This window comes from Bufo bufo, chromosome 1, assembly GCF_905171765.1.
Source record: "Bufo bufo chromosome 1, aBufBuf1.1, whole genome shotgun sequence".
Classification (NCBI taxonomy): domain Eukaryota; kingdom Metazoa; phylum Chordata; class Amphibia; order Anura; family Bufonidae; genus Bufo; species Bufo bufo.
Window position 1 is genome coordinate 56,423,838 of NC_053389.1, and position 21,754 is coordinate 56,445,591.

At 45.7% G+C, this 21,754-nt stretch overlaps 1 protein-coding gene across 10 annotated transcripts in view; it reads right to left on the minus strand.

Annotated features, from left to right (window-relative positions):
* Positions 1-2,069: 2,069 nt before the first annotated feature.
* The window catches only part of EPN1 (epsin 1), a 77,662-nt gene continuing 57,977 nt past the window's right edge, over positions 2,070-21,754 (minus strand). For 7 of the 10 annotated variants that reach the window (XM_040424598.1, XM_040424628.1, XM_040424607.1 and 4 more), the window contains 6 exons: positions 17,011-17,097; positions 14,150-14,441; positions 13,905-14,060; positions 12,428-12,529; positions 7,423-7,656; positions 2,070-3,386 (listed from right to left, as the gene is read on the minus strand). In XM_040424598.1, the coding sequence (XP_040280532.1) occupies positions 3,004-3,386; positions 7,423-7,656; positions 12,428-12,529; positions 13,905-14,060; positions 14,150-14,441; positions 17,011-17,097 (1,254 nt within the window). In that variant the 3' untranslated portion in view covers positions 2,070-3,003. The remainder of the gene's footprint in view (positions 3,387-7,422; positions 7,657-12,427; positions 12,530-13,904; positions 14,061-14,149; positions 14,442-17,010; positions 17,098-21,754) is intronic. The other 3 variants (XM_040424655.1, XM_040424646.1, XM_040424637.1) reach the window with 1 other exon arrangement.

Consider the following 21,754-nt stretch of genomic DNA (forward strand, 5'->3'; position numbering starts at 1 on the left):
CTCTTCTGACAGGAGAAATTTCAATAATCCGCAGCACGCGCCGGTAGTTGGTGAAAAATGGTGATTTATTCACTCAGACCGCTAGATTACATCGACGTTTCGACCTTGGTTGGTCTTCATCAAGCTTGATAAAGACCAACCAAGGTCGAAACATCGCTGTAATCTAGCGGTCTGAGTGAATAAATCACCATTTTTCACCAACTACTGGCGAGTGCTGCGGATTATTGAAATTTCTGGAAGAGTCGGGACCCCCAGCCAGGATCCCTATCTGCGTGCACCATCCAGCTTGCAAGCCTCTTCACTGGACTGTACACAAGTGTGTGGGATGAGTAGTGCTGCCAATCTTTGAGGTTTTTCTTCTGACAGGAGGTCATGCGCATCAATGAGATTATTGTGGGAAGATACAAACTCCCCCATTTTAAAATCTACATATTGTACTCTGTTCCCCAGCTCTGCCATGGAGGATTGGATCGGCACAATTAGTTGGGATAACTGCGCTGTCATAGATTGGTTAAACGCTAGCAGAATATCTTTCAATAGAGTGCCTGATGCTGGTTTGTCAGTTGTGGGGTACTGTTTCAGAACCTCTGTCAACATGAGGGTGTCTTTTTGAATGGTGTGCGAGTCGGCGCCATTTCCCACCTTGGAAGACTCCTGCCTCCTGGGCCTCTGCTTTTCCGGGCTGACAGTGTGGGAGATCGACGCTCTGCTTACCACTGGTGCGGTAGGAGTGCTGCTGCCCCCAGCGCAATCTCTGCCCCGCTCCTGGCCAAAGAAGAAGTCCAGCTTCCCTTGTGGTTTCAGACTTCTATTCCCTCTGGTAATCATGAGGGTGAGTTGGTAGCACTGGCAAGTGCCTTTTGCGTTTGTACAGCGATGTTTGAAGGGGTCTTGCAGGACTGGAACGCTTTACATGAGCAGGAGCTCTGAAGCAGGCTGCCATGTCCCTCGGCTGCTCGGCCACGAAAAATTAAAGGGGTTATCCCATCTTAGACAATGGGGCATATCGCTAGGATATGCACCCATTGTCTGATAGGTGTGGGTCCCACCTCTGGGACCCGCACCTACAAGGAGAGTTGTGGCTGGAGGACCCCAGATTTCCCAGGGTCCGTCCATCCACCACCAGGCATAGCTCCCCGCCTCTCTAATTGAAGTGAATGGGAGCGCACTGCGCATGCACAGCCACCGCTCCAATTCATTTCTATGGGGCAGATGGAAATAGCCGACTCCATAGAAATGAATAGAGGGCGACTGCGCATGCACAGTGCACCCTCCTCAAGTTTCTCCGCTCAGTTCTCCTTGTAGGTGCGGGTCCCAGAGGTAGGACCCGCACCCATCAGACAATGGGGGTATATTCTAGTGGTATGCCCCCATTGTCTAAGATGGGATAACCCCTTTAACAGCGAGTCCATTTTTAATGGCCTTTTGAATGTAGCCCAAACGTATTTGATCGGTGGGGGTCTGAGCAATGATTCCTCCTCCCCCCCCCCCCCCCGATCTCTAGAATGAAGAGAAATAAGTGGTCGCATATCGCATTCTTTCTCTGCAGCAGACAGGCCCATAGACTTTACTGAATCTGTCTCGCTTCTGCAGAGAGAAAGTGCGCTGCTCTCTCCTCATTCTAGAGATCACTGATCAAAACTTTTGCTATGTCGCTAAGACACATCAAAAGTTTTCTGAAAACTCAAGTCACCGTATAAGTGCGATATATGAAATCGTGTAAGTATCAACATTCAATGACGCCGCAATTTAGACGACCAGAGGCGGAGTTTAATAAATGAAAGACATTCCGACTCACTTATGAACATCTGGTTTTCCCTTCTGGAATGAAAATCACAATTCAGATCACTGAGAGAAAATGTACACATAAAAAAGGCTATCAAGTAATACATTATACTTTCATACAAGACAAAACTTTAAAGCCATCATATTCAAGACATCTTGGACTGTAAAAGCATATAAAAAAATAAAAAGGAAAAGCTGAAGACCTTTCCCAGATTTGCTTTATTTGACCTCTTGTCTTCTTGTGTGAAAATCTCATATGGAATAGGAGTCGATGGACAGCAGCACACAGAGCAAACCCATCAGTTTATTAAGTGGTTATCAAACAAATCAACATCACAGATTTGATTTGTAATGGTAATAGGAAATAAATGGACTAAACTCAAGGGTTAAAAATCCACTGAATCGGCATTCATGAATTCATTCTAATAAATAGGAAATGTCCTGCTATTATGGCAATACAACCGAGAAGTCCCCCAGTCGTCCCCTGCTCGACAGAAATCTGAAAAAGGCTTTAGTCCTTTAGTGTTATATCGACGTAGGGCGAGATCCTAACGTGGCCCGATCACGCGGAAATGCTCGGGGCGATGTGCTGTATTTACAGGTAGAACCGCCGACATGTCATTTCTAGGGGAGGTGAAGGGAACGATGGGTAGAACTGAAGTCAAAGGGGGGGGGGGGGGGGGGGGGGGGGGGGGAGGCTGGAAACGGAGGTAAAATCGTGTAGGCAAAACACTCATTTCATACGGCGAGGGGGAACCCAAAAATGTTAAAAGCAAGTTTCGCTCGGCTCATGAGTTGGGAGCCCATGGACTGCTACTATGCAGAAGCAAACAAAACGAGCCATACTGTGAAGTGCTGCTAATTAATGCAAAAAAGGATGGGGAGGGGTGGAAATAACATAGTCGGTAACATTCTGGCATTAACACTACTGATTATCAATTATCCTGCAGAAAATAATATTAATCTATAGTCTTCGACCTAAACACCTTTACCTGGACTGCGGAGGAGGGGGGCAAAAATACTATTTCTTGGTAATTCAGAGGCACAGTGAAAACCAAGCAGAGCCCAAAAAGTCAGGGGCACTGCTAATACAGGGTTGCCACAAAAGATGTAAGATACAGGGACATTCTGTGGTAGTAGCAAGATGACGCCATTTTCGACCCACCACCCCCGTCATCACCATTACAAACTCAATGATTCCTCCCCCCCCCCAGCCGGTTATAATAGGAAAGGGTTGGTGGTACTAGTCACAGCTTGTGCTGATAGATTTGGGACCAGTGGTTGCGTCACCAACTGCTGCGGTGGCATCATGGCAGGCAAGCTCATGGGAGGAACACCTGGAGGCACTGCAGCAACTGGAAGGCCACCCACAGGCTGCATCCCAACCATGGCGGGCACGCCGGCTAGAGGAATTCCTGGGGCCATAGGGGACACAGACACCATGGGTGGCACCGCACTGAATGGAACCGCTGCAGGGGTTGGTCCGGCGGGTGTGACTTGCTGTCCCATTGACATCACAGGACTGGAACGCAGTTGATTCAACGTAAGAGATGATTGTTGGTTGGGCTGGAATGGATTTGTCGCTGTCGAACTGGTCGCTCCTAAGAGAAATCAGATTAAAGATATTAACGGGCGTGTAAATATGGTAAGGGGTTGCTTTTCACATAGGATAGGTCCTCAGTATCAGATCTGTGGGGGTGTCTGACTTCTAGTACCAAAGCCAATCAACTGATTGAAAGGGGTTCAGCATTCCAGTTAGCGCCATCACCCCGTCATTACTTACCAGGCACAACTCGGTACGGTTTGTAGCAGCTGCCCCTGATATTACAACCACACAGGTGCATCGCACCCCCTTCGATCAGCAGGGGTGAGGCGGACATTCACAATTATGATAGCGAGTCATTTTTCAAGGACAGTATTAGCTATAAAAACTGGGCTTTGATTGGTTGCTATGCCTGGTAATGTTGACTCTGCTTATTAAAATGATACCTGTCTTGTGAAAATCGGTCGCAGCGTTCCTGAGAGGAGATACTTTTATCCTTTATATAAATCAGGGCTTCAGTGCCCCAAGGGGCGTGGTCAGCACAGGAAAGCTGAAGAGCTGACACACTAGGCCACGCCTCTCGGTGCACTCACTCACAAAGAATGAAAGCATTTTTTTCTTGGGAACGCAGCAAACCATTTTCACAAGACAGGTATTATTTTAATCAGCAGGATCCACTGTGCCTGGTTTAATAGGGTTGATTCTACTGACAGGTACTCTTTAAAGGGCTCACTCACCTGTGAATCACTGATGTATAATCTATATAGTTGCAAGAAAAAGTATGTGAACCCTTTGGAATGATATGGATTTCTGCACAAATTGGTCATAAAATGTGATCTGATCTTCATCTAAGTCACAACAATAGACAATCACAGTCTGCTTAAACTAATAACACACAAATAATTAAATGTTACCATGTTTTTATTGAACACACCATTCACAGTACAGGTGGAAAAAGTATGTGAACCCTTGGATTTAATAACTGGTTGAACCTCCTTTGGCAGCAATAACTTCAACCAAACGTTTCCTGTAGTTGCAGATCAGATGTGCACAACGGTCAGGAGTAATTCTTGACCATTCCTCTTTACAGAACTGTTTCAGTTCAGCAATATTCTTGGGATGTCTGGTGTGAATCGCTTTCTTGAGGTCATGTCACAGCATCTCAATCGCGTTGAGGTCAGGACTCTGACTAGGCAACTCCAGAAGGCGTATTTTCTTCTGTTTAAGCCATTCTGTTGTTGATTTACTTCTATGCTTTGGGTCGTTGTCCTGTTGCAACACCCATCTTCTGTTGAGCTTCAGCTGGTGGACAGATGGCCTTAAGTTCTCCTGCAAAATGTCTTGATAAACTTGGGAATTCATTTTTCCTTCGATGATAGCAAACCGTCCAGGCCCTGACGCAGCAAAGCAGCCCCAAACCATGATGCCCCCACCACCATACTTCACAGTTGGGATGAGGTTTTGATGTTGGTGTGCTATGCCTCTTTTTCTCCACACATTGTGTTGTGTTTCTTCCAAACAACTCAACTTTGGTTTCCTCTGTCCACAGAATATTTTGCCAGTACTGCTGTGGAACATCCAGGTGCTCTTGTGCAAACTGTAAACGTGCAGCAATGTTTTTTTTGGACAGCAGTGGCTTCCTCTGTGGTATCCTCCCATGAAATCCATTCTTGTTTAGTGTTTTACATATCGTAGATTCACTAACAGGGATGTTAGCATATGCCAGAGACTTTTGTAAGTCTCTAGCTGACACTCTAGGATTCTTCTTCACCTCATTGAGCAGTCTGCGCTGTGCTCTTGCAGTCATCTTTACAGGACGGCCACTCCTAGGGAGAGTAGCAGCAGTGCAGAACTTTCTCCATTTATAGACAATTTGTCTTACCGTGGACTGATGAACAGCAAGGCTTTTGGAGATACTTTTATAACCCTTTCCAGCTTTATGCAAGTCAACAATTCTTAAATCGTAGGTCTTCTGAGAGCTCTTTTGTGCGAGGCATCATTCACATCAGGCAATGCTTCTTGTGAAAAGCAAACCCAGAACTGGTGTGTATTTTTTATAGGGCAGGGCAGCTGTAACCAACACCTCCAATCTCATCTCATTGATTGGACTCCAGTTGGCTGACACCTCACTCCAATTAGCTCTTGGAGATGTCATTAGTCTAGGGGTTCACATACTTTTTCCACCTGCACTGTGAATGTTTACATGGTGTGTTCAATAAAAACATGGTAACATTTAATTCTTTGTGTGTTATTAGTTTAAGCAGACTGTGATTGTCTATTGTTGTGACTTAGATGAAGATCAGGTCACATTTTATGACCAATTTGTGCAGAAATCCATATCATTCCAAAGGGTTCACATACTTTTTCTTGCAACTGTATGTTTAATAACTATAAATATACTGCATTACTGAGCTTTTATTTATCTAGATTAGCAGCTTATATGATAGTCCAGAGCTGCATTCACAACTCTGCTGGTTGTCAGTGGAAACTGTTGACACGTCCACAAAAGTTTATAATGGAGGTAGGCACAGTTAGTACAGCTCATACCTGTGAATGCAGCTCTGGGATAGAATACAGCCTGTAACTTAGGATCCGTATGGCTTAATGAGACATTTACAAAAGGTTCCGAGCATTTTAAGAAGATTCACTCTATATGTAAACTGTAAATGGTGTTCATTTGTTTTAAAGGCTGTGGACACCTTTGGGACATTTTGTTAGGACTGCATTTTACTCATTTGGGCTTAAAATATTTTTTTTCAATTGGACTTTATTAAAAATGTTCAGCCGTTTCTGAAATAGCAGGGTTAAAAATCAATCTCTTTGCAAGCTTTGTGTTTTCTTTGCATCCCATTAGCTGACAGTTCATGTGTTAAGTCTCATTCACACGTCAGTGTTTCGGTCAGTGTTTTCCATCAGCGATTGTGAGCCAAAACCAGAGATGAGAGCCACACATATCCGTCAGCTGACATGATCCAAGAAAACACAAGTTGACAGATTGCAAACAGACTAATTTGTATCTTAGATCTTATTTGTATATTAGTATGTTAGAAACGGCTGAACATTTTTTAATAAAGATTAATTGAAACAATGATTTTTTTTTAGCCCAAAATTTAGTGTAGGTTCCTGTTCTAAAGGGATCGCCTTGTCGTTGGCAGACAGGCACAAATAATTTTGTACAAAATGTATTTGTCAAGAATCTCACATTATAACGTAGCATTAGTACATTTTCTATAGTGAGCATGGCACAATTGTATCTACTTAATTATTTGTGCTTGCAGAGTTCTGTTGCATTGTGTTTGTTTTTGCTTTTGTGCTTTCAGACATGGCAACGTGCACCTGCGCACTGGGATGTGCTGACTGACCCCCATTTATTTCTTTGCAGTCTGCATTGGAGGTGTGGCTGACCCCATTGGTCATGCACTCCTGGCTAGCCTGCCTGCTCCATAGGCCGATTTTAATTAGTGGAAGTATAAAGCTTTAGCTTGCTCTCCCTGCATTTATTGGAGGCCCTTCGGCACCAGATGAGGTATAATATAGTGTGGGCTCAGCATGCATGTGGAACCTGCATTCCCTGAATTTAATGGAGGTCAGTATGGCACCAGCGGAGGTAGTATTTAGTCTAGGTTCCTGTCCTAAAGAGATCGCCTTGCCGTTGGTGGACAGGCACAAATAATTTTGTACAAAATGTATTTGCCAAGATTCTCACATTTATAACGTAGTATTAGTACATTTTATATAGTGAGTATGGCCCAATTGTATTTACTTCATTTGTGTTTGCAGAGTGCTGTTGCATTGAGTTTGTTTTTGCAACCATAAAAAAAAATTAAAAATGTACACTGAAGGTGTCCATAGCGTTTTAAGGGGTCCTAAGCCCCAGTTCCAGAGGAGCTATGGGACTAACCGAGCCAGGTGAGGTTATCTGTTATCGCCACAAGTCCCACTGACTTTGCATGGAGCAGCAGTCACACATGTGCCGTGCCACTCTATGGGCTTGGAAACCATTCTAGTGAGTGGTGGGGGTTCCAGCAGTAATGTGTGAACATCAGTCTAGTTGTTTTATGTGGTTACAGCGGGCTTATTTAATTATCGCTCACCTGTCACTAGGAAGGGGTTTGAGGTTTTTGTGTTCTGTAGGGTGGGTTTTGAAATGAGAGAGTCCAAATCTACCAGGGCAGCATTAGGCCCCAGGAACGACTCAGGTGTTTTCCTTGTAGGCTTGGAGCTTTCAGAAAGTGAACCACTCATGACCGCCATGTCAAAGGCATCCGGACTCCTCGATCCAAGAGAGCGAGACATGGGAATTTCCCCGGCTAGAAGATCCAGCTCACCTGCAGTGAAAACAAACTGAAATAAGGAAAGAACGCCCAGAATTATATATTGATGACAAAAATGTGGCATCAGGATGATCAGCCAGCCATGAAGTAGAGCATGAGAGAGCAGAAAAGAAAAACTGAACCGAAATTGAATTTCATTTAATTTCTGTTACATCCAGAATTTTCAGTGACAGAAGCAGAGTCCTAATGATCTGCAAGCTGTCAGCGAGTTGTTAAAGGGCATCTGTCAGCAGTTTTGTACCTATGACACTGGCTGACCTATTACATGTGCGCTTGGCAGCTGAAGGCATCTGTGTTGGTCCCATGTTCATATGTGTCCGCATCGCTGAGAAAAATGATGTTTTATTATATGGAAATGAGCCTCTAGGAGCAACGGGGGCGTTACCATTACACCTAGAGGCTCTGCTCTCTCTGCAACTGCCGCTCCCTTTTCACTTTGATTGACAGGATTGAAAGGGCATTCTGGTGATTTCACATATGAAGCGAGTGGCTGGTCGGACATGTGCATTGCCACTCCCTTCATCTCTATGAGACCTGCTGGAAATAGGCAAATGCTGCACTGTGCCCTCTCTGGCAGTAACACAGAGATGAACTAGGGGGTGGCAGTGAGCATGCTCGACCTGACACTCCATACAAGGCCACCATTATCGTGATCAGCGAGTGTCTCAGTGCCAGGACAGTCACCAAATAGTTAATGGGAAATCATCAGAATATGCCATTAAAGCAGTTCTCCAGGATCAGGATATTCTACCTGCATGCAGTCTACCTCCTAGCAAGTGAATGGGACAACACTGCAAAACCCTTCCCCACCATTACCAAGTAGACGATGAGCAAATAGACACACCGGAGTAAGCAATGAAGAGGGCAAGCACCTGATTGGAGAGAGCGCCAAGAGTCAGCCCCTGAGAATAGACCATCAATATCCTGGAAAACTCACACTTAGCGGCAAAACCAGAGGAACTTTGTGTTTATCATGAAAGATAATGATGAAACAAATGTACACTTCCAAAAAAATCGTTTTATATGATGCATTTCAAAATGGGGTATCTTCACAGGGGCAGTTTTCGCATATAAAAAAAAACCCCCAAAAAAACATGCAGATGCTGGCTATGAAAATGTGCTTTTTTTGGTGTGTTTTTTTTTAACCACTTAATGCAAAATAACGTAACTATGCATCATTGTGTGTTAAGGAATATATGAAGCGGGCTCACAAGCTAATAGAGCCAAAAGAACCTGAGGAATCTGAGGGGTTAAGGCCCATGCACACAACCGTATTTTGCATCAGTGTCCACACATTGGACCCATTAATTTTTATGGTTCTGCAAAAAAAAACTAAAAGGAAAAAAAAAAAAAACACTCAGATGTCCATATGCCTGTTCCACAATTTATAGAACATATCCTATTCATGTCCATTTTGTGGGCAAGAATATCCCTTTCTATTGACGGGAGTGAGAAAAATGCGGACTGCACATGGAAGGTGTCCGTATTTTGTGGATCCGTGGTTTCTGGACCAAATTACAGAGTTCCCTAGACAGAGGTATGTGGTAAAATTGCAGGGTTCCAATCACTTGCAGCCTGGGGCCTTGTGAAGTCTCTCAGGCCTGCCATAGTAAGCTGCCTGTGGCAGGGCTTAATAGTAGGCCTGTAAAGGTCCCATAGACTGCAACAGAATTCTACTATAGTCTATGGTACATCTGAAGATTGCAAAGTCAAGTCCCTTAAGAGGACAAAAAATGACAGTAAAAAAATAAAAAAAATGTACATATGTATACATATATTAAAAATTCAAATCATATCAAACTACCACTGTAACTTCTAGACGGAGTTTCTAAAGGGCGGGGACGGTAGTCATTGGCTGCTTCACGATAAGTGTCCATATACAAGTAAAACATTATAAAAGTACATATGAGGTGGACATGGTGCATGACATCTAATTTGCCAAGGATGTCATTTATTCTTGGACTGAATCTGGCTAGAGGTAAATTCTAGTAACAGACTGGTGTAAAAGCTGGCCACAGATGCATTAAAGGGGGTTTCCGGGAGTTTTTATACAGATGACTAGAGTTGAGCGAACCAAAGCAGAGTTCGGTTTTCCACTTTAAAAATCCACTACCGAAGTTATTCAACAAAGTCACACGCGACTGCGTGAATAACTTACTTCGGCTCATCAGAGCCCATACATTCTAATACTGTACGGAGACTAATCTCCGTACAGTACTATTACGAAGTTTTGAACGAAGCGACTTCGGATTAAGCATCCGAAGCTCGCTTCGCTCAACTGTACAGATGACCTATCCTCTGAATAGGTCATCAGTATCTAAAAATCAGTGGAGGTCCGACACCCGGAACGCCTGCCAATCAGCTGTTTGAGAAGGCAGAGGCGCTCACAGTAGCTCCACAGCCTTCTCTCAGCTTTTCCTAGGCCATGTGGCGTCAAGTTCATCAGTCACATGACCTAGGCGCAGCTCAGCCCCATTGAAGTGAATGGGACCAAGCTGCGATACAAAGCCACTGCCATAGCCACTATAAAATGTACGGTGCTGTGTTTGGTGACCTGAGAGAACACCACAGCGCTACTGCTCTGCGAGCACCGGTGCCTTCCCAAAGAACTGATCAGCGGGGGTCCAGAGTGTCGGATCCCTACCGATCAGATACTGAGGATAAGCCATCAGTATAAAACTGCTTTAAACTTAACCTTAGAAATCTCACTTGCGCCCTGGCTCTTTTCAGTAGACTTCTGGTCCCTGTCTGTCGACTTCTGCACAGATGGGGTCACGTGCACTGCCGAGGCCAGTCATAGGTTGCCGTAGAGCCCATGACTCCATCCATGAGGAAGTTGACAGACAGGAACAGGAAGTGTAGTGAAAAAAGCCAGGAAGCAGAAACAGTGTGGCTGGGGGCAGACAGGTATGGATTTTCCAGAGGTACCGCTGGCTGGGGGAAAAATTAAAGGGCTTGGCCACTTTCTGGCATCTGTTGACAATGTGCATGCAAGATGACTATATAGCACTTTCTCATATAGCCTCCGTTGATATTCTGTGCTGTTTGCTATATTTCATAATCTAGGTTTGTCCCATTGTTGGCAAACCTTCTGTGCCGTCTGCCTAGAGGTCCTGGCCATAAGATGGCCGCTGATGGAGGATCATTACACCAGACACACTACTCCTGCACTAAACCCCAAACAGTCCAAGTGCAGAAGGCAGGTGCCCCAGTGTCTGACTGGAGGAGACGGAGTGATTTGCCTGGTCACAGGACCCTCCGTCAGCACCCATTTTATTGACAGGACCTCTGTGTGGAGACAGCACAAAAGACTTGATCACCAAGGGGACATATCTTATGAAATATAGAAAATGGCGCAGAATATCAACAAAGGCTACATTAGTAAGTGCCCTATAATCAACTCACAAATACATCGATCAATAGTAGCCAGAAAGTGGACAAGCCCTTTAAAACAAAAAAATGACAACCTCTTTAAGCTGTCGACTCCACCCAGTCCGTTCAATAACCATTATCCTGACCCCAGTTACCGTATTTTTGCCCCCATAAGACGCACTTTTTCCCCCCCAAACTGGAGCAGGAGAGGTAAGTGGTTTATTTATTTTGCAATGGGCTGCCGACTACATATATGGCTGGGGGCTGCCGACTACATATATGGCTGGGGGCTGCCGACTACATATATGGCTGGGGGCTGCCGACTACATATATGGCTGGGGGCTGCCGACTACATATATGGCTGGGGGCTGCCGACTACATATATGGCTGGGGGCTGCCGACTACATATATGGCTGGGGGCTGCCGACTACATATATGGCTGGGGGCTGCCGACTACATATATGGCTGGGGGCTGCCGACTACATATATGGCTGGGGGCTGCCGACTACATATATGGCTGGGGGCTGCCGACTACATATATGGCTGGGGGCTGCCGACTACATATATGGCTGGGGGCTGCCGACTACATATATGGCTGGGGGCTGCCGACTACATATATGGCTGGGGGCTGCCGACTACATATATGGCTGGGGGCTGCCGACTACATATATGGCTGGGGGCTGCCGACTACATATATGGCTGGGGGCTGCCGACTACATATATGGCTGGGGGCTGCCGACTACATATATGGCTGGGGGCTGCCGACTACATATATGGCTGGGGGCTGCCGACTACATATATGGCTGGGGGCTGCCGACTACATATATGGCTGGGGGCTGCCGACTACATATATGGCTGGGGGCTGCCGACTACATATATGGCTGGGGGCTGCCGACTACATATATGGCTGGGGGCTGCCGACTACATATATGGCTGGGGGCTGCCGACTACATATATGGATGATTACATATATGCCTGGGTGCTGATTAGAGGCATGGAGGTCTGATCTGAGCTCTTATTGGGGTCTTATTAACATTGGGGGTCTGACCTGAGGTTTAATGAAAAATATTTTTTTCTTATTGTCCCCCTCTAAAACCTAGGTGCGTCTTATAGGGCGAAAAATACGGTATTTCAGCACAAATCATAGCATCTATGGCCAGCTTTACATGTACAAAAATAATCAAATGCATGTCATATCTGTTTTACTACTTTGCAAAAAAAAAAAGGAGCAGAAAAAAATATATTAATTTTCAAAGTCAATAAAATTTTGAAGAAAACTATTAGTACTGAGACACATAGAACAGCAACGCATACAAAAGACACCGAAAGCGAAAAGCCGAGGGTAGATGGATTCACAGTAAGCAAGCAGGCAGGAAAGAGAGCACTTCCAAACCTGTGCTGCTTCCTGAATGGGGAAGGGTGGTCCTCAGGTTGTCAAAATCGGAAAACTCATCTTTATCTGCAGAACTGATGAACTGGTCAAAGGTGGTACTGGCTAAGGAGGCAGGTGGAGTGGACAGAGACGGGCACATACACAAAGACAAACAGGTTAAAAACAAAACAAGTCCAACACATGACAGGTAAAGCTGTGTTCACATCCGCCAGGAGCCTCCGCCGATGGGAAGAACAGCGCGGCATGAGGTGTGTAAACGATGGACGCCACTGTAAGTCGGTGGGGTCCTTTGGGAGCCACTGCGCGTCTATCGTGTGGCGGATCTGGCAAGCCATCATTTTTGTTTTTTTGCTCCCATCACGGAACAAAAAAGCAGAAATGACGATGTGAATGTGAAATCAGCCTAAAATAATGAAGCACTCTTAAAAGAATGACTGATTGGCAGAAAGTAGACTAATGCAAATGCTGCAGCAAACAAAGGAATAAAAAACATGACAGAGTAAGCTAATCAAGTAAATCTAATATTACAATTTATATGTGCTAGGTTTCTGGAGGGGAGAGTGTGGGAAGGATTTTGGTGACCACCTCATAGGGTTAGCTGCCTTCCTCTGGATTAACACAGTAGGGCTATAGATTGGAGTTTATAGACCTGTGTCTTTTTCAGCTTTATTGACTATGTAACCCAATATATGATCAGTGTGGATACCCAACTACGTACTCTCATGGGCTAGTTGCAGAATAATACAGCAGAGGAAAAGCCATAGGCAGCATGCAGGCTATAAAACGGTGGTCGGCATTCTGCAGACTGATGAGCCAGGAAATGGTGGAGAACATGATTAAGCCAAAGCTCTTCTGCTCGATAATCAGGACTGATGCTTCTCACAAAGGAAATAATCCTGATAACACGGGTACATTAAAGAGGTTGTGCACATTTCCCCCACCTGGACAGACCTGAGAATGGAAGTATACTTGCCTGCTTCCAATGCAGGTTTCCCTCCCCTCTCCCGCCCCCGATGCTCCTCTCAGGTCACTGGATGTACACCTCCGATTTCAGGTAACCTGCTCCCCTTGCATCATGTCAAATGGTCAAGTGATGCAAGGGCAGCAGGTCAACACTGCGGCCCGAGCGGAGCAGCGGAGGCCAGACAGAGCTAGAGCCGGGAGCCAGTGTCGGGAAGCAGGTTAAGTGTGCGACCCTTCACAGGTCTGCCCACACCGCGCCCCCAAAACATGCACAAGTCAATGCAGCACTCAAGAACTGAACAGTGACAGCTGCCACATATTGGACACCAGTATAGTCATCCACCACCTGAAAGAGGCTGCACTACTGCAAGATGCTGATGTCTAATGGTTTTTGTCAGTTGTAGTGCAGACATAGAGACCTTGCGGGTGGAACCCCCACTGATCACACATTGATCGCTGATCCAAAGGACCTTTCACTACAAGAAAAAGGAATAATGAGCACAGGAACACCTACCCATTGTCCCATTTGTACTTGGTCTAGAAGGAGACCCTCCCCAAGGATCGGAAAAAGTTGCTGCCGGAGCCCAAGGGTCCGCCGTTTGCTTAGCTGCCACAGAGGGACCTGAAGACCAAGGGTCAGTGCTCTGGGCGGCAACAGTAGTCGCTGCACCTAAAAAAAAAAAAAAAAAAATCACGATATCTTAATAATTGACTGGATATTGTAATAGTTTTTTTTGTAATGCTCAAATTTCAGCTCACCTCCTGCATTCCACGGGTCAGGCACAGACTTGGCATCCCCTGAAGAAACTGCTGGGGTCCCCGCCCAGGGGTCAGGGGGAGCACTGTTTGTCTGGACACCAGCACCCCATGGGTCAGTACTTGCTCCTGTAGCTACCGGAGGCCCTCCCCAGGGATCAGACACGGCGGACACTGCTGAAGTGTTCACAGCTCCGGACCAAGGATCAGCGGAAGGTGCAGATGTAGAGCCCCATGGGTCTGATGTGGGGGCAGCAGGAGAACTGAAGACATCTGCTAAATCCATTAGGGACGACTAAGGGAAAATGTAATCGATAATTCACATGAGTAATTAGCAGAAAGCAAAAATTACACTGGCTATCAATAGGTGGCCTAATAATTTCTCATCATCTCTGTCAAACACCTTAAGGCTACTTTCACACTTGCGTTCAGAGAGGATCCGTCTGGTGTCTGCACAGACGGATCCTCTCCTATAATGCAGACGTTTGGATCCGTTCAGAACGGATCCGTCTGCATTATAGTTTAGAAAAAATTCTAAGTGTGAAAGTAGTTGAAAATTGCGCCATATTGTGTCAACTTTAAACGGATCCGTCCCCATTGACTTACATTGTAAGGGTGTCCGCCTGCTGAGCGGAGCGGAGGCTGAACGCTGCCAGACTGATGCATTCTGAGCGGATCCGCATCCACTCAGAATGCATTGGTAGCTGGACGGATGCGTTCGGGGCCGCTTGTGAGACCCTTCAAACGGAGCTCACAAGCGGAGCCCCAACGCTAGTGTGAAAGTAGCCTAAGGCAGTATTAGGCTACGTTCACACTAGTGTATTTACTGGATCCGGCAGGGCTCAGCAAAAAACGCTTCCGTTACTGAATACAACCATCTGCCTCCGTTATGAACGGATCCGGTTGTATTATCTTTAACATGGCCAAGACGGATCCGTCATTAACTCCACTGAGTCAATGGAGGACGGATTCATTTTCTATTGTGGCAGAGAAAACGGATCCGTCCCTATTGACTTGCATTGGGGGTTGTGTCGGATCCGTCTTGCTCCACATCCCAGGACGGAAAGCAAACTACAACATGTTGTGGTTTACTCTCCGGTATGGGAACGCAACTAAACGGAACGGAATGCATTCTGGTGCACTCCGTTCTGTTCAGTTTTGTCCCCATTGACAAGGAATAGGGACAAAACTGAAGTGTTTTTTTTTCTGGTATTGAGACCCTATGACGGATCTCAATACTGAATACCAAACTAAAATGCTAGTGTGAAAGTAGCCTCAGACAGGCAGATCAGCAAGCGATTGTTGGGAGGGAAGCGTTCACTCCCAGCAATCGCTTGCTAGCTAGCGGAGGAGACTGCTGCTATTACATGGAGCGATTTCCTCCGCAGCATGGGAAGGAGCGATCACTATGCCATTGCTGGTTCCCATATTGTCTAGTGGTTTGCCGGCAGCAGATCGCTATTACATAGCACAATCTGCCGCCAGCAAGTGCTAACCATTATCGGCCAGTGTCATACAGCCTTTAGATGCTGTGGTTGCTACTAACCGCTCCTTTAAAGGGGCTGTCTGCTTTATTTATATGGATGACCTATAATGCCCGGCGATCAGCTGTTTTAAGAGAAGGCTGCGCTCCATGCCTTTGTTTACCTGCTCGCCCCTTGCAACCGCAGTGGTGAGCAGGTGTAATTACAAGTCAGCCTTCCCATTCACTTCTATGGGGCGGCTCCTTCCATTATTTTTCAGGGTCATGTTGCAGGCACTTTATAAAAAAAAAAAAAATCTATATTATTTACCAGAAAACCTCTTTAAGCCTTTCCCGATACCATTATTGTATCCTGGCCTTGGACCCGTTGTATTTTATCAATGTCTTTTGGTCGGCGAGGTCTCTAGAACTGAACATGGTCTTTTAGATGTGGTCTCACTAGAGCTCTACACCTTGGCATCACAATCTTCCTCTTCTACTGGTTATACTGGTAGCTACACAGCTGGGCGTACTACTTGCTTTCACTACCGCCTGCCCACCCACACAGGAGACTCATTTTGAAGCCGTAAGAAATCAGTCCCTAAATCCTTCTCTTCTGAAGTCCTGGCTGCATCAGTTAGGAAAGGATCCGGTAGTATTAGCATTAAGATGGCAATGACGGAGCAGTTTTCTATTGTGTCCGGATCTCAATCACGTTAGTGTGAAAGTAGCCCAACACAGACCTGTCTGTACAATACTCAGAGTAATTTGCAGTACATTCCTCATAAAAAGAAGAGGGTCCAATGCTCAGGTCCACTGGCTCCCGCTGCGAATAACAGTTGGCAGCTTAGAAAGCTATAAAATATCATTTTACTACCATGCTATTGTCTCCTTCAAAAAGATGTAGGCAGAAGGCGAACAGGTCAAACAGGGCCCGTTTTCAGAGCCCGCTTGAGTCATTAAAGGGAACTTGCCCCTTGGTTTGGGGGCAATGAAACCACCAGCATGTCGATACGCAGCTGGAGTTGAGGCTCCCAAACCTGCCCATAGCAATTTGCTTTGTTTTGCTGAGATGGAGGAGATTGCTATGGGCAGGTTTGGGACCCGAAACTCCAGCCACGCTGGGGGTTCAGTGGCCCCAAACCCCAGTCATAAGTTCAGTGTAAAGAAAATGGATCTACTGAGGGATACTTCTGAATAGAGCGCTGCCTTCTCTTCAAAATGCTGATTGGCGGAGGTGCCGGGAGTTGGCCCCCCACCAATCTGATATTGATAACCTGAGGATAGGTCATCGACTTTAAAAAAAAAAAAAGCAGACAAACCCCTTTAAGTCAGTAAAAATAGTTTCACAGGGATGGACAACCCCTTTAACATGTTGCCAGAAAGAAGAGAGACGCTTCACCTCTTCCTGCTTAGATGGTGCTTCCTTCCTGCTTTCTTCAATGGCCATTTGAAGCCTGAGGTCATCTCCTCTCCTGATCCGCTCCTCCTAATAAGAAACGCAATTATCAGTACCGGAAGATCATTTATAATCAAAGTCACAAGAACAAGGATAACATGGTGAATGGAAGGACAATGAAAGCAGGATCAGCTGGTTATGATGGTATAAATCATTAAAGAAACTCCAGGATGCAGCAATCCTACTAGAAATGAACCAAAATTGAGACCTTGGGATCTCCTGACACAAACCATTTTTTATTTGCAAAAACCTTAAAAAAAAAAAAAATTAAAGTACAGTAGCAAAAGTAGTAATATCGACTTACTACAAAGGCAAAAAGTTTCTCCTGAGCTGGGATTGGATTTAAAGAGGTTGTGTCATCATGAAAAACACAGGCGCGGTCATCCGTCATCCCTTGTACTCACTGGGGGGGAGCTGCCACCAGTCATGGATACACTGGGGCACATTTACTTATGCTGGTTTTAGTGTCCCCCTTGCGATGCTGTTAGATTCATCTAATATACGACGAGGCGTGTGCCTCGTCATAAATTAGGCCTTTCTGTGGCAGTCCTTGCACCTGGCATAGTTTTTCACCAACATCCCTGGCCTCAATAGGAATGTAGAGGCACCGGCCTAAACATAACTTGGGTGCATCCACCGTCAGCGCCTAACAGCCTTAAATCTACGGTTGGCGTACATTTAGATCATTTTCTATGCCAAAAACTGGTGTAGAAAATGTTAAAGGAGATGGGCCTACCGGTCCGCCCTCTTCCCATGCCTCCCCCCCTTCTTTTTTTTAGAGATGGTGCATGTGGCGTGGAAGAAGTTGCAGATTCGGATGCAAATGCCCTTTGTGACCGAATCTGCAACAGATATACGTCAAAAAGTGGCTTCTATCTAATCATCAATGACCCTCTATATTTATGGCACTATTCGTGTCAGGAACACTATTTGCTGGGTGCAATTATTTTTTAGAGCACTGGCAATAATTATTGAAGGGGGCACTATCATTGTGATGCTAGTATTTTCAGGGAGATTATCTATCTCTGCAGTATAGTATTGGGGAGCACAGCGGGCACAGTATTGGGGGTGGGAGGATGGGGTGTTCAGAAGGTGGGGAGGATGATGGAAAAGTAGGAACCTAAGAGGTCTGCGTGACAAAGTCTGCAGAGATGAGACATGGTTGAAAGAAGTCATCATGGCGGTCTGGTCCGAATGGAGAGGAGGAAAGAGAACGTTGACATCCCTGGAGGTAAGACGTATGTAGTGCTGTATTCTCCTGTATGTTTGGCAGTGCAGAATGTCATTTAAAAAAGAACAGCCACCCATCATGGGTTCCAATGTGAGGTCTGTAATTTTGACAGGGAAATTAACGCTGCATATTCTTCATCGTATCCGAAAAAATGCGGACAGAGGCTTAGAACAAGGCCTACGACAGCAGTGTGAGAAGGGCCTTATTCTGTTTAATATTTATCACTGTTCGCTTCCTTGGGGGGTACTCTGTTCGAACTTCTTGTGACTAAGGGGTAAGGGGCTTGAAAAAGTTAATAATGACTGGTCTAGTGGATGGGACAGTAACTGCAGCGCTGCTCCTGTTCAAGTGAATGGTAACCAGATCCATCCAATGGACAGAGCTACTCCCGGATAGCCGATTGGTGCAGATGCTGGGTGTCAGACCTCCACGGATTTGATATTGATGACCTGAACTGAGGATAGACCATCAATATCAAAACACTTGCATCCCCTTTAACATAAAAAAAAAAAAAAAAAACTACTTAAACAAAAGATTCATTTCAGATGACACATTCCCTTTAAAGGGGTTGTCCGGGTTCAGAGCTGAACCTGGACATACCCAGAGTTTCACCCCGGCAGCCCCTCTGACAAGAGTATCAGAGTACTTCATGCTCCGATGTGCTCCTTTGCCCTGCGCTGAATCGCGCACAGCAAGGGAGAACATCGGAGCATGAACTGCTCTGATGCTCAAGTCAGGGGGGATGCCGGGGCGAAATTATGGGGATGTCCAGGTTCAGCTCTGAACCTGGACAACCCCTTTAAATACAATCCATACTGACAAGGGTCTATAAAAATCTGCATTTAAAGAAAAAAAAAGAGTAAAAGCTCAGCCTAGAGACTAAGGAGACACCCAGGAGATACGAGAGGGCAAAAGTGCAGAAAATGGTTCTGTGTCAGAATTAATATTTTCATTGCGCATTTGAAATACACTTCAAGCTAAACTGGAAAAGTCACTTTGCCTGAGCCGTGTGAGGTTACCCAGGGTTCTGGAGATCTGGTTGATTGATCTGCCCACATGAGCACTTACCACGGTGTGCAAAGAACAGGCTGATTCACAATATGGTACATACCATGAACCCCTGCAACCTGTTTAACATAACCCCCCCCCCCATCATCATTCTGCAGTCAATACCCTATAATGACAAAGTGAAATCAAAATGTTTGAAATCTTTGCTAATTTATTGAAAAGGAAAAACTACAATCTTGCATTGACATACCGGTAAGTATTCAGACCCTTTACTTAGGACTTGGCTGAAGCCCCTTTGGCAGTGATTCCAGTCGTGGGTATGATGCCACAAGGTTTGCACACCTGGATTTGGGGATTTTCTGCCATTCATCTCTGCAGATCCTTTCAAGTTCTGTCAGGTTGGATGGGGACCGTGGGTGGACAGCCATTTTTAGGTCTCTCCAGAGATGTTCAATTGGGTACAAGTCAGGGCTCTGGCTGGGACGCTCAAGGACATTTACAGAAGTGTCCCTAAGGTGCTCCTTTTTAGTCTTGGCCGTGTGCTTTGGGTCATTATCTTGCTGGACGATGAACCTTTGGCCAAGTCTGGATCAGGTTTTCATTAACAATATCTCTGTACTTTGCTCCATTCAGCTTGCCTTTAAAAGGGGTTGTCCAGGTTCAGAGCTGAACCCGGACATAACCCCATGTTCACCCAGGCAGCCCTCTGACATGAGCATCAGAGCATTTCATGCTCCGATGCACTCCCTTGCACTGCTAGGTTTCTGCCTAGCAGTGTTGCTGGTGATGTCACTGGCACCGACAGGCAGGATTTACCGCTGCCCTAGCCCACTAGTGCCAGTGACGACACCGGGATCACTGCTGGGTGGAAGCCTCCACCTAGCTTTACCCATGGAGAGCCCAGTACATCACCGGATCTCCAAAAAAAGCCTTTGCCCTGCGCGATTCAGTGCGGGGAAAAGGACAGCATCGGAGCATAAAATGCTCATTACAGGGGGGCTGCCTGGGTGAAACCCCTTTAACCCTGACCAGTCTCCCTGTCCCAGCTGCTGAAAAACATCCCCACAGCATGATGCTGCCACCACCGTGCTTCATAGATTAGATGGTATTGGGCAGGTGATAGGCAGTGCCTGGATTCCTTCAGACGTGACACTTAGAATTGAGGCCAGAATGTTCAGTCTTGGTTTTATCAGACCAGAGAATCTTGTTTTTCACGGTCTGAAAGTCTTTTAGATGCTTTGCAATCTCCAGGTGGATTTGACGTGACTTCTAGTGAGAAGCTTTACTGACCACTCTGCCATAAAGCGCAGATTAGAGGAATGCTGCAGTAATGGTCGACCTTCTGCACACCATCTTGGTCACCTCTCTTATCAATGCCCTTCTCCCCTGATTACTCAGTTTGGTGGGGCGTCCAGCTCTAGGAAGACTACTGGTTGTTCCAAACCTCTTCCTTTTAAGAATTATGGAGGCCACTGTGCTCTTTGAGAACTTTCAGTGCAGCAGAGAATTTGTGCGCCCTTCTCCGGATCTGTGCCTCCACACAATCCTGTCTCTGGGCTGTACAGTCAGTTCCTTCCCCCTCATGGCTTGGTTTTTGCTCTGATATGCCTTGTCAGCTGTTTTAAATAGCCATAGGTCTGGCCACCAACCACCCCCAGACAAAGCCATTGGTGAACCGCACGCCTGGAGTGGTAGGTGAGCCGTGCTGCTATTTTTGCCATCTAGGGATCCTAGTGGTGCCCGCACCTTTGGTATTTGCCTGTACTATTTTTGATGGATTCGATTTTGTGCTCATTTGTAAGCTGCCTTACCCTCCTTATCTTTTATCTGTATCTTATGTGGCTTTATTATATATTTTGAATATGAATTTTCAATAAAGATGGTAGTTTTATCATGGTATCTTGGGTCCTTTTGTTTGGTGATACTGATTTGTTTGGTACGGTATTACCAGTTATATTTATTGGGGGCTTTTTTTTTTAGGGGTGCACCGAAATGAAAATTCTGGTCCGAAACCGAAAATTCAGGATGCCCTTGACCGAAACTGCCTTTTTGCCCAAATACTTTTAAAATACTTTTTTTTTAAATGATTTTATTAATAATTATTTTTCATGAATGAAATTCATCTGTGGGTGGCGCTGTTATGGAGGGGGGGATATGTGCACTGTTATGGGCATAACAGTGCACAGATCCCTTTCCCCATAACAGTGCACAGATCCCTTTCCCCATAACAGTGCACAGATCCCTTTCCCCATAACAGTGCACAGATCCCTTTCCCCATAACAGTGCACAGATCCCTTTCCCCATAACAGTGCACAGATCCCTTTCCCCATAACAGTGCACAGATCCCTTTCCCCATAACAGTGCACAGATCCCTTTCCCCATAACAGTGCACAGATCCCTTTCCCCATAACAGTGCACAGATCCCTTTCCCCATAACAGTGCACAGAT